Genomic DNA, 12,815 nt, shown 5'->3' with positions numbered 1-12,815 from the left:
GCCCAGCAGTAGCAGGTGGATCAGAGTGCTCTCCTGCCTCCCTCCCTTTGAAGGCCATGGCCACCTGGGCTGAGACAGTGAAACTGAAGGGGAGCGGGAGGGGGAGTTCAGAGCGGGCCAGGAAGTGTGGCTCTGTGGCGGCCTCTGCAGTGGGTCGTGCGCACCCCCAGAGCCAGCAGAACTGCGGGTGCTCAAGGCCCAGGGCTGGCTGTGACTGGAGGGCTGGCTGTTCCCGCCTGCCCAGGCCCTCGGAGAAAAGGTCTGGGGACCTATTTCTGGAGTCCTGGGCTCGGCGCTCCGCAGTGACATGCAGGGCGCTCAGGTTGTGCGGGTTCCCACCCAGCTGCTGCAGACAGACATCCACCCACTCACAGGGCAGGCCAGGGTGGACCGCCCCTGAGGGTTCCAAAAACTGCAACTCCTTCTGGGAGCAGAAGGCCTCCTCCTTTTCCCCAAGGAGTGGCTGCTGGACTCAAACCGCTGACCTTGAGGTTGGCACCCAGCAGACCCCACTATGCCACTGGGCCTTCTGCTAGCAACTGGGCCACACCCACAGAACTGTGGACAAACAATGCAACACATGACTGAGCGCCTGCCCAGGGAGGCTCCACACCAAACAGTGCCGCCATATACATGTATCCACACACCCAAGGGTGGCCACGAGAAGCACCCAGCAGGAGGACAGAGCACACAGCAAGGGGGGGCCCTGGACCTCACACAGCGCAGCCCTAGGGAGTTCAGAGCCCACAAAGCTGAGGTGGGGTGGTGTCCCACACCCACCCTCTGGTCCTCAGTCTGTGGAGTCCTCTCTCCTGACTGTGGTGGTCCCACACCTGCCCCCTGGTTCCACGTCTGTGGCGTCCTCTCTCCTGGTTCCAAGTCTATGGTGTCCTCTCTCCTGATCTTAGTGCTAATGTATGTGGCGTGTTCTACCCTGGTCTGGTGGTCCTGGTACTTGTTTCTGAAGACGCGCTCACTTCTGAGGCCACGCACTATGGGCCCTGCACCCCACGCTCTTGCTCACAGGGACAGAAGTGGCTCTGTAGTAAGTTGTCGTGTGCTCAGAACTCAGGTCCTTGGGCAGCAGCCCAGCCCTCAGCACAGGTCCCGGAAGTCATCATGGAGGGTTCACAGAAGAGGATAGGGGCCCCGGCGCCCAGTGACACCTCCTCTTCGCCAGGGATGCCTGCGTGAGGCCCACAGAGACCACGAGACGTTGTGCTCCGGGCCGTCATCAGAACCAGGAACGAGTGCTGCCCACAATCACCAGCACTCCGAGTGTGTGTGGAGGCAGGAGGAATTCGGAGGACTGTATAGAAAATGCTTTCCAGGCTCAGAGGAGGTGGGATCAGCCCCTTGGCCTGGGAGGGGCCAGAGCCTGGGACTTCTCACCCTGTCCTCTCAGACCAGGAACTGCGAGTCCAAGATGGGACGCCACTGTGCGCTGGCTTGGCCACCACAAGCCCTCTGACATGCTGGGCTGGCATGTGCTCAGGCATGGGTCCATCCCCAAAGCACACCTGCTGCTGAGGCCCCTCGGCACCCTGTGCAGATTTGGTGGCTTCCCTGGTAAGACTGAGATGGGCATGAGTCTTCCCTGCCTGATCGCTGGCTACCCTGCCCCACCCGAGGTCCACACTCACCTGAGCAATCAAGTCCCCATTTTCCGCGTGGACCAGGATCACAGCTCCCAGCCCCTTCAGGAAGGTGAAGGCTTCATAGAGCTGAGGAAGGGCACGCGCATCAGGAGGGAGGGAAAGTACATGTTGCGTGAAGCCCCAGCCCAGAACCCCAAGGCCCGCTCTCCACCCACCCTCCTGCTGAGATACCACAAGCAGTGCAGCCCAACATCTGGGACAGCCTAGAAGAGACTTTGACCTGAACACCTGAAGGTCCCAGAGCCCAGGGTGGAGAGCACCCACAGCTTCCTGCCCACTCTTGGGCTGCCCCCACCTGGCCTTTGCCCCTTCACATGCCCACAGCTGCCAATGGCAACCTGGAGCTGGTCCTGTGACTAACCTCACGCACGGAGCTGTGCCCATCCAGACATGTCAGCCCTTGTGATGTCCTCGGTGATTGGTGGGGATGACGGCTGCCCAGGGAGGAGTGCGTCGGCGTGAGCAGCCCACGCCACTGGTGCCCCCTCCCCCAAGGAGCCTGCTGTCAGCCTCCAGGTATTCTGCTCCCTCCTCCTGTGGGAGGCTGTGCAGCCACAGTCGTGGCTGGGAGACCTGGTCCAGCCCTCATGCCACCCACAACAATGTCCACTGCTTAATAAGGACCGAACAAAGCCAGGCACCCCAGGTATAAGAGAAGCAGCTGCCTGACAGGTAATAACCCAAAGCGGACACTCCCTTTTCTCACCTTTCCGTCCCTTAGCCAACAGTGCTGCAGGGTGGGTGTGGATGGAGCAAACAACCACCACATGACACAGCCACTGCTACCAAGATGGTCCTGACCCACAACAGCCCATGGGACAAAGCAGAGCTTCCCCCAGGGGTTCCCCCGGCTACCAACCTGTACGGGGGCAGAGAGCCTCATCTTTCTCTCCCAGACACTGACTGACCAATGAATGAGTAGCCAGCAGTCCCAAGCGTATGTCTCCTGAGCTCCTTAGGGAGAGGTGTGGATGGGCACTACCAGACATCTGTGGAAGGTGTGGGTGGACATGATCACGTGTATCTAAGCAGGGTGTGATGGAGGCAGCTGTGGATGGCCATCCTCACACGTCCCTAGATGGATAAAGGACGGTGGAGGTGTTGCTGTGCTGTTAGGAGCTGAGTCAGTTCCCAGCCACAGGGACCCCGTGCACAACAGAAGGAAACACTGCCTGGTCCCTGACTCCAGTGCCCGTGTCTGAGACCATCTTTGCAGCCACTGTGTCCATCCGTCTCGTCCAGGCTGTCCTCTTTCTCTCTCTACCTTTGGACTCCACTTTCCCAGCGCGATGTTCCTCTCCAGGGACTGGTCTCTCTGGACAGCATGTCCAAAGTATGGAAGACGAAGTCCCACCATACTGGCTTCTAAGGAGCATTCTGGCTTTACTTCTTCCAATAAAGATTTGTTTGTCATATTCTTTTGTTCTGTTTGCACAACTGCCTCTTGATCCACATACAAGTTCCGTGTGAACAGTGTGCTCTTGGCAGTCCACAGTACTTTCAGTCTTCTTCACCAGAGCCGGCCTTGGCGTGCTGCTGTTCTCCTTTGGTCTTCCTTCCTAAATGTCCAACGTTAGCATGTACACGAGGCAACCGACAATACCATGGCCTGGGCGAGGCACGCCTGGTGCTGAAGTAATCGCCCTGCTTTTCAACACTCTAAAGAGGTCTTGGATAGCAGATTTGTCTAATGCAACACATCACTCGATCTCCTGGCTGCTACTTCCATGAACATTGATTGGGGATCTAAGCAAGACAACATGCTCAACTTTGTTTTTTCCATTCATTATGAGTTTATCTATTAGTCCATGGGTGAGGATTTTTATCTTCCTTACCTTGAGTTGTAACCCACACCGAAGGCTGCAATCCTTGATCTTCATCAGCAAGTGCTTCAAGTTCTCCTCAGTTTCAGCAAGCAAGGTTGTGTTATCTGCATAACACAAATATTAATAAGCCTTCCTCCAATTCCGATGCCACGCTCTTCTTCATATAAGCCAGCTTCTCTGGTGACCGAGTACAGAGTAAGTAAGAATGGTGAGACGATACCACCCTGTGGCAACCTTTCCTGGTTTTACGTTTTTTAGGATCCCCAGTTGAATGCTTTAGCGTAGTCAACAAAACACAGGCAAACAGCCTCTGGTATTTTCTACTTTCAGCCAAGATCCCTCTGACATCAGCACTGTCATCCCTTGTTCCATGTCCTCTTCTGAATCCCACCTGAACCTCTGGAAGCTCCCAGTCAACATACTGCTGCAACTCTTGTTGGATGATCTTCAGCAAAATTTTACTGGCAGGTGATATCGGGGGGATTGATCTACAGTTGGGCCATTTTTGATGGGTCACCTTTCTTTGGAATGGGCAGAACTACGGATCTCTGCCAGTCAGTCGGCCAAGTAGCTGTCTTCCAAATTTCCTGGCACAGACGAGTGCGTCCCTCCAGTGCTTTGTTGGCTTGTTGAAACATGTCCCCAGGTCTCCCAACCAATGCCTGGAGCCTTGCTTTTGGCTACTTCTTTCAGGGTGACTTGAACTTCCTTCTGCACCCTTGGTTCTTGCTCATAGGCTACTCCCTGAAATGGTGGACTGTCCACGAGTTCTTTTGGGGACAGAGACTGTGCAGTCTTTTCACCCTCTTTTGATGCTCCCTGCATCATTCAAGAGTCTGCTCTTAGAATTTCAAGACTGTAGCTCAAAGCTCGGACCCTTCTGTTGAGTTTTGGTTTCAGACATACTGAGGGCATTCGTTCCTTTTGGTTTCCAAATTCTAGGTGTTGGCAGACTTTGTTTCTTCAGCTGCCCTCTGCAATCTTCATTCCAACTCTAACTCTGTCATTCCTTCGTTTACTTTAGCGACTCCACAATTTAAACAAGCTTCAGTGTCTCTTCTGACACCCACTTTGAACTTTTCTTTCTTTCCCACCTTGTGAATGACCTATTGCTTTCTTCAGGAAGGTTGGTCTTGAAGTCCTACCACAGCTCATCAGGTCTCCTGTCAGCAGTGTTCAGTGAGTCAAATCTGTTGTCTCGATGTCCTCTAAATTCAGGTGAGATCTATCTAGGTCATATTTGGGCTCTCATCGACTTGTTCTCATTTTCTTCAGCTTTACCCTGAACTTACACATGAGCAATCGGTGGTCTGTTCCTCAGTTGGCCCTTGGTCTGGTTTTAGTTGCTGATTTCAAGCTTCTCCATCTTCTATCCCCACAGATGCAGTCAATTTGATGTCTGTAGATTCCGTCTAGGGAAGTCCATGTGTATTGCTGCCTTTCATGTGGTTGAAAAAGGTATTTTCTCTGAATAAGTTGTTGGTTTTGCAAAATCCTACCATGCTATCTCCAGTTTCATCTCTATCACCAAGGTCATATGTTTCAACAACTATTCCTGTCTTTGTTTCCAGTTTTTGCATTCCAATCACAGTAATTATCAATGAATCTTGATTGCATGTGTGATCAATTTCTGACTGAAGTCATTGGTAGAGTTCTTCACTTCTTCATTGTGGTACATGGAGGGCCTGGATGAGACTGTCATGCAGCTAAATCACCCATGCTCATCATTATGGGTCTGGAAAGGCAACTCTGGTGGGGGAAAACCCTCACGGCAATGAGCTATAAGTAAATCTTAGTACACATTCTCACGACTGAACACAGTCCCTCCAATAACCCCCCATAAAGGAACTGTCATAAAGGAGCTCCCATAAAAGATGTCTCATACTTGCATCTAGCTATTCCCTGTGCCTGAAGGTTATCTGTAGATAAGAACAATCAGGTTCTAAGGCCAGACCACCGTACACAGTAGCAACCCTCTGGGGAGGCTCAGGGACGTTTGAGGTCAACTAGCACTAGGTTGAGATGATGACTCACCTCACTGCTAGTTTATTATGTTACCCCCTTATGATATCACCCATTGACTATGTAATATGTTGCTGTGTGACTGACACACATGCCTTACGAGCCTTGTTACGTATACGCATTGGAAAACACATTCACTCTTCGTCCTGGCATGGGACAAGGAGCCCCTGGACATCTATGTCTGTCTGTCTCTAATATTTTCCACAATTGCCAACTCTCTCCTGAGGACCCATTCAAATGTTAGGGGCTCCCCCTGCCTCCCCAACTTTCATCACCAGTCTGGGTGGCTTGTGCATACATGTGAATAATGGCTGCACTGATTGGATTCCTTGGAGGCAGAGAGATGCGATCCAATCGCCGGCAGCACTGTGCTTCCCGATGGATTTTTGCAGTGTCCTGTTTGACAGTGAGTGCCACGCCATTCCTCTCGACTGTGTATTCCAGGCATAGTCAATCATACGATTCTCTGATTCAAAGTAGTCCATGTGAGTCCACTTCCGCTCACTGATGTCTAAGATATCAATCTTTACACATTCTATTTCATCGTGGGTGATTTCCGATTTTTCTGGACCCAGATATCCCAAGTCCCGGTTATTGTATCTTCTCATTTTGAGTTTGCCCACCAATCGAAGAAGGTCCCAAAGGCTGGCTCCATTCAGTCACCAGGGCCGGCTCCACTCTGAGAAACCAGCTCTCCCTGTCACACTTTGAGAGTCTCGGACCTGAGGGGTCACCCACCCTCCAGCACCATTTCTGCTACCTTTCCCTAGGCCTCCGGTGTCTGACAGCACCTCAGCCGTTCATAAGCTTTGCAGCGGCTCCTTCCTCTGATGGGCAGCTGGGTCCTTCTTCACTGTCTGTGGGGAGGTGTGATAGGACATGACCACAAGTCCGATGATCACATGTGGATGTGTGGGTGGACTATCACATGTGTAGGTGTGGATGGACATGATCACATGTGCACCTGTGTAGATGTGGATGGACATTACCACACGTAATGTGGATGGACATTATCATATGTGTAGGTGTGGATGGACTCACACGTGTACATGTGGATGGACTGTCACATGTCCATGTAGAAGGACTGTCACACGTGTGCATGCAGGTATGGATGCCATGGTCACACATCTATGGTTGGATGGACAGAGCACACAGGAATGGACATTATCACTCATCTGTATGTAGGAAGACTGAGGAAGAGTGCCCGTGTCCAGCATGCTGGGTTGGCATTGTTGTCGGATCTAAGGAAACAGCTTTGGGCCCGTGACCCACTGGAGCCACGGTCTCAGCAGACCATGGCCTCAGAGGAGGAGGCCCCTGAGGAGCCACCATAGCCTCTAATGGACGGGCTCTAAGGCTGCCCTGTAGGGAGTGCCCAGGTGGCTCCGGGGAAGCCAGTTTGGGGCTCTGCCATGTGAAGGGTCTTCTCTCTACCATTTTAGTTTCAGAAGTGGAGCCCCAGGGAGGAGAATGGCTGCTGAAGCCATCCAGCTATTGAGTGTACAGCCAGGCAGGAGCCCAGAACCCTCCCCGCCCGGCCCGCCTGCCCAGTGGTGAGAGAGGTGATGGCCGTACCTGGCTATCAGACATTTGGTAGAGGTCCTTGTAGGCCATGTAGACTTGGAAGGAATTGATGCCTGTTTTAAAATAAAAAGAGAATAGAAATATGTATTTCCAGTAAAACAATGACGACAGCCAGGTGATGACCACAGCCTGGAGAAGCCAGGAAACCCCTGAGCTCAAGGTGGAGGTCCCAGGTCCATCTGCACGCGATCTGGTCAGAGGAAGGTCATACTGCAGATGAAGCAAGAAGAGGAGGAGCCAGAGATGGGGCGGGGGGGGGGAGAGAAAAAAAGGGATGGTCCAGGCAAGGAGGGACAGTGGAGGGGCATGGATGTGGACAGAGGAAAGGACAGCGGGCGCCGTCACCAGGAATATCATGGAGGCCGGGAGAGGGGTGATCCCCACGTAGAAAACCAATCAGAACACAGACACCCCAGAGGACATGGACGGGACTACGTGGTCACCACACAGGATCAGAGACATGGCTTCCTGTGGCCAAGCATGAGGCGTATGAGAGGGAGGGAGAAGGGTTCCATCTGCAGGCGGGGCGGACACAGTGGCTGCACCGTGGGCTTAGACATAAGAATAGTGGAGAGGCTGGCACAGGACCCGGGGGTGTTTATCCTGTTCTTCCTGAGGGGCTGTGAGTCGGAACCAACGGGGTGGCCCCTACAACGATGATGATGTCGGTCCACAGACTGGAACGCCAAGCAGTTTCCTTCCCTCTGTGTCCTCAAAGGTCCTCAGGGTTCGGGTTCCTAAGGGGTGTGTCTGTAGGGCCAATAAGGGACTCCTCCTAGTCTGCCCCCCCAACCACAGGGCTGAAAGCATTGTCCCACAGCACACCAACGGCCGCCCAAAGCGGGAAGACTCCTGTTCTTCAAACAGTTTACAGTGTGGACTCTAGGAACCCACAGAAGTTTGGGGGGAGTTGTCCCATCTTGGTTTAGAAGGATGGACATGTTTCAAAACAAAAAGAGACCCAGGGTTGCCAATTGGGCATGAGATGACAAGAGAAGGACACTCGCTGAAGGTGACCCGGTGTGTGTGTGTGAAGTTATGCAGAGCAGGCAAGCAGAGAAGAAACGCTTTAGGCTCTGTGCCCTGCACAGCCCCTCTCCCGGTGCTGTGTGTGCGCCTTACAAGTCTTTGAAGACACAGGGACACCCGTGGCTCGTTGCTGCTGTGGGCACCATCGAGTCAGCTCTGATCCTTAGGGACTCTGTGCACAACAGAAGGATGCCCTGCCCGGTCCTGTGCCATCCTCACAATTGTTCTCCTGGGGCTCGTGGTCAGCCCGATGCTAACCTGTGTTCGCAATGCCACTTGGACTGGGCTTCCCCTGGAGTGTTAAGGAGGCAGGGCAGTGTGGGGTGGATTCTAAGTCAATCTCTTTTGAGATGTAAAAGAGCAGACATACAAGCACCAGCAGAGAGGGGGAAGATCGGAGTCCTGACACCAGGAGTCCAGGAAGAGAGGCTGAAAGGGATGGGGCTCTTCTCCAGGATTAGGAAGAGAGAGCAGTCCCTCCCCCAAAGCTGGCACCTTGAATTCTGATACCCCTTCCCTGGATGAGCTCAGTGGCAGAGCCAGGCAGAGAGACAGGCCCCAAATCCAAGAACCACTGCAGTCGTTGGGCAGGTGGGAAGGGGAAAGGCATGTCTTGGGGAGGAGGCAGTGTGCGTAAAGGCTCCAACGGGGAGCAGGCCTGAAGGGGTGGCACCCAAGGTGACAGGCACACAGGGTGAGTTTCTGTTAGGAGTGACAGGTGAGCCAAAGGAAGATGTGAGGATAGGTCAGGTAGGGCCTGAAGTGCCTGGCCAGGGAGGCCAGGCCAGGCCTCCTTCTGTCGGTTAGCATTACAGTTAGGGCAACCTCCGAAGGAACGGCAGACGACTGGTGAGGGTAGGCTCCCTACATAGGATTAGGGTTAGGGTTCAAGTTAGAGTTAGGGTTCAGGTTAGGGTTAGGATGAGGGCAACCACGGAGGGGCTGAGGCACACGAGGGTTATGGTATGGTTCCAGTTAGGGTATTTGTGAAGGGCTGAGGCACATGTGGGTAGACCCTCCCCCCCCCCACACACACACATACATAGGGTGGGGTGTATCCACAGTCCTCTGAAAACAGGCAAGCTTAAGGGACTGTGTAAGCGCTCCCACCGGGGCCCCAGATGACAGGGGTTGCAGACACCACCCCCTCACGCCCTTCCACTGACCTTTGTCCTGCACCAGCACCTCCAGCTCCTCCTGAATGCCATCGTGCCAGCTGGTGATGTCCACGTGCAGCGAGTAGTCACAGCAGGACTTGGTGTCCGCTGCCTCATGCCACTTCTCAAAGGAGGCCAGCAGGCTGGACCCAGGCTCAGGGACAACATGGTCAACTGAGGCAGAGAAACACGCGTTATGCTCCAAGCTGCTGGAATCCAACACGCGTTGAGTGGTCTTCTGGGCTCACAAAGTATGGTCTCCTTACCACCACCGGTGTTGTCATCGCCATTCTCCTTGCCACCATTAGCCCACCACCACCTCTGTCAGCATCAAACCACCACAGAGGCCATGTCCATGATGAAGAGCATACCATCACCATCATCCTCACCAGGACTTCTGCCACCAATGCCAAGACCACCGCCATTGCTCTCACGTGACCACTGCCACCAGCAAAGACATCACGACTGCCATCACAACAGCACCATTGTCACCACCATCGCCATTGCTGCCATGGAATGCTACTGTCTGCCAAATATGCACAGAAGGGGCCCATGTAACCCACCTCCTTTAATCGTCACAGCCACCCAGGAAGTGTGCATCCAACCCTCTGTTTGCACAGGAAACACTGAGGCCCAGGCAGGGAGGAACTGCCCAGGATCCCCCCACTAGTCTAGTCAGGGGCGGGAGGAGATTCCTGATGAATCATCACCACCACCCCATGCCACCTTCTCTGCCAAGATGAAACGGGCCCCAAAGACCGAAGTGTTTCCTTCACCCTACATTTTTAAATTAAAATGACAAATATAAACCATATCAAAGAGGGCACCACCTATCTTAAGCTTTGTTTGGCTTTACAAGTCTCTCTCAACACCGCCCTGTTTCTCTGTGCGCCGGGGAAAGGGGTCGCCTCTGCCACCTGAGAGGCAGGGCTCATGTGGAAGCTGGAGCTGAAGCGACGCCAATCAAAGCAAATGCCCAGCCCCGAGCCCATCCCACTGGGATTTAGAGTCTGTGCTCACAGTAGGCCAGGCAGTAATGGACAAAGACCAGCATCGTGAGCTACTACAAGGACATTACACGTGAAGAAAGCAAGAGGTCACTAAAGCCAGGAGAAAGGAAAACCCCAGAATGGAAGTTACAAATACTCTGAAGCCCGCTCTTACATGCAGCCATTCTCAATCTGTGGAGCTGTATTAAAGGGTCGCGGCCTGAGGAAGGCTGAGAACCGCTGGTCTAGGGCAGGCAGACAAACTGATGAGCAAAGCCTGGAGCAGAAGGTTCGTGGGGAAATAAGCGGGGCTCAAGTTAACGAAGAGAGCGGGCTTCAAAAAGCTTGGAAGTTTTTTCCAAAAGCTTCAAAAAGAGTGGAAAGATTCCATTAGTTCGATTTTTTCTACAAACTTTTTGATTTTCTTGTATTATAATGGAATGTGCAAAGACCTTGAATTCGGGGTGGGGGGGTGGCGGGCGGAGCAGGAGGCAGTTGTCACTGTTCACAGTTCCAGAACCAGAGAAAAAGTCAAGGCGGACTCAGGGTGCCAGAGGACTCAATGGGCGATAAGTGAGTAAGGAGCCGTGGCAGCAGGCATCTGGAGAAGGTGACAGGAACACACAGCCTGTGTTCAACATGTAGAGACAGCATGTAATCAAGAGCCGCTGGCCCTGGCCGAGGAAGGTCGGGCTTTGGAGAACTTTGGTGAAAGTCAAGCCATCACATGATGACTTCCCATGGCGATGTTCCAGCGAACAAGCCCCCCATCTCCCCCCCCCCCCCCGGCCCCACAGTTGCTCATCGGTCTGTGCTGAGATGAGGGAAGTCGACAGCCTGGCCAATGGACCGGGAGGGGTTCTGACTCAGACCCAGTCCAAACGAAGGTGTCAGACGGACTGTTGAAAGTGCTGACCGCGATCACACGCTGGGAGCATTGTGCTGAAAATCATTCCAAGAGGATTGCAGTTTTACATCAACGAGGGCCTTCTAGAAGTTCAAGTCCAATTCAGAAGGTACTGAACAAGGAATATCATGGCTGATGCCAAATGTATCTTGACCGAAGCAGAGATCAGCAGAAGGTGCTTAGCTGTGTTGTATGGACTTGGCAAAAGCAGCTGAAGATGTGATCATCACCAATTATGGAAACCATTGCAAAGAATGGGAACCCAGAACCCTTAATCGTGCTCATCAGAACCTGTGCATGGACCGTGAGGCAGTGGTCCAGACAGAATAAGGGGGAATGGCATGGCCTGTAACCTTTCACCTTACTTATTGAAGCTGTATGTGCTGCAAGTAGTTCAAGAAGAACTGACTCAGGACTGACTGGGGTGGTGGCGGTGTCTCCTGACTATCTTCTTATATGCAGATGACACTGCTTGCTCGCCCCAGAGGAAGCACTTGCTGATGAAGGTCAGAGACTACAGCTGCAGGTCACCCCTGAGGGCATCAGATCCATCCTGGGGGAACAGAGCCAGGATGCTCTGAAGAAGCTCTTAGAAGAAATACAACCAGATGCCCCCTCTCTAGAGAAGGACGTGAGACTGGTGACACAGAGACATCAAGCAGAGAGGGCTTGTTAAGGTGGACTGGCTTCCCCAATGGACGTGGTCCTGCCCATGGTGAGCAGGCAGGATTTGTTCTGCCACACATACAGCTGTGCAGCCCCCCCCCCCCCCACGGTTCCGCTCACAGCAACCCTATGCACAATGGAAAGAAACACCGCCCTGTCCTGTGCCGTCCTCACAAGCTCTGTTCTGTCTGAGCCTGATGTTGACTCCAAGGGGCAATCCATCGTCCTGACGGTCTTCCTCTTGGGGACTGATTTTCCACTTTACAGAGCACGACGACCCTTCCACGCACAGGTCTCTCCTGACAACACATCTGAAGTGCACAAGATGAAGTCCCACCATCCGGCGTGCTTCTCAGAAGCACTCTGACTATAGATGTGTTTGTTCTTCTGCCAGCCCACAGCACTTTCAAGAGTCTCCACCAACACCCTAGTTCACATGTACCAATTCATCTTTACACTTTTCTTTGGGGTGTCCAACAGTCTTGGAAAGCTCAAATGCTGGCTTCCAATGTACCCTGAGCAATCATGTCCAGGACACGGCCGTTACTTAATTTCAATATGCATCAAAGTATGTCAGACGCCAAATGTCCACACCGCCGATGCCACCTCCTCGCGCACCATACGCACATACTCGCAGTTGGAACTGCACTGACTGAGGCCTGGCAAAGTGCCTGCTATGTGGAGCATGGTGCTGGCGACAGTGAGGACACTGGTGCCCGCACTCTAGGGCAGGGGGGAGGGCAAACGACTCACTGATCATGGTGGTCCCACCCGCTAGGGCTGCCCGGGTGCCCTGGAAGAAGTCGTCGACAGCAGTCATGCCCTGCGAGGGCTTCTGCAGGTAGGTATTGACATCAATGCCTCCAGGGATGACCATCCGTCCATTGGCCTCGATGATCTTCACGCCACCAGGAACAACCAAATTCTCCCCGATTTGTCTGGAATCAAACAACAGAGATGGCCACGAGTCACCTAGT

At 53.3% G+C, this 12,815-nt stretch overlaps 1 protein-coding gene across 2 annotated transcripts in view; it reads right to left on the bottom strand.

Moving 5' to 3' along the window:
• CRMP1 (collapsin response mediator protein 1) overlaps positions 1-12,815 on the bottom strand; it is a 41,288-nt gene that overhangs the window by 10,227 nt on the left and 18,246 nt on the right. For both annotated transcript variants that reach the window (XM_075545051.1, XM_075545052.1), the window contains 4 exons: positions 12,592-12,776; positions 9,286-9,450; positions 7,082-7,143; positions 1,644-1,724 (listed from right to left, as the gene is read on the bottom strand). In XM_075545051.1, the coding sequence (XP_075401166.1) occupies positions 1,644-1,724; positions 7,082-7,143; positions 9,286-9,450; positions 12,592-12,776 (493 nt within the window). The remainder of the gene's footprint in view (positions 1-1,643; positions 1,725-7,081; positions 7,144-9,285; positions 9,451-12,591; positions 12,777-12,815) is intronic.

The sequence above is a fragment of the Tenrec ecaudatus genome, chromosome 3 (assembly GCF_050624435.1).
Source record: "Tenrec ecaudatus isolate mTenEca1 chromosome 3, mTenEca1.hap1, whole genome shotgun sequence".
NCBI classification, from domain to species: domain Eukaryota; kingdom Metazoa; phylum Chordata; class Mammalia; order Afrosoricida; family Tenrecidae; genus Tenrec; species Tenrec ecaudatus.
Note: the sequence above shows the minus strand (reverse complement) of the source record. Positions and strands in the feature narration are given on the sequence as shown.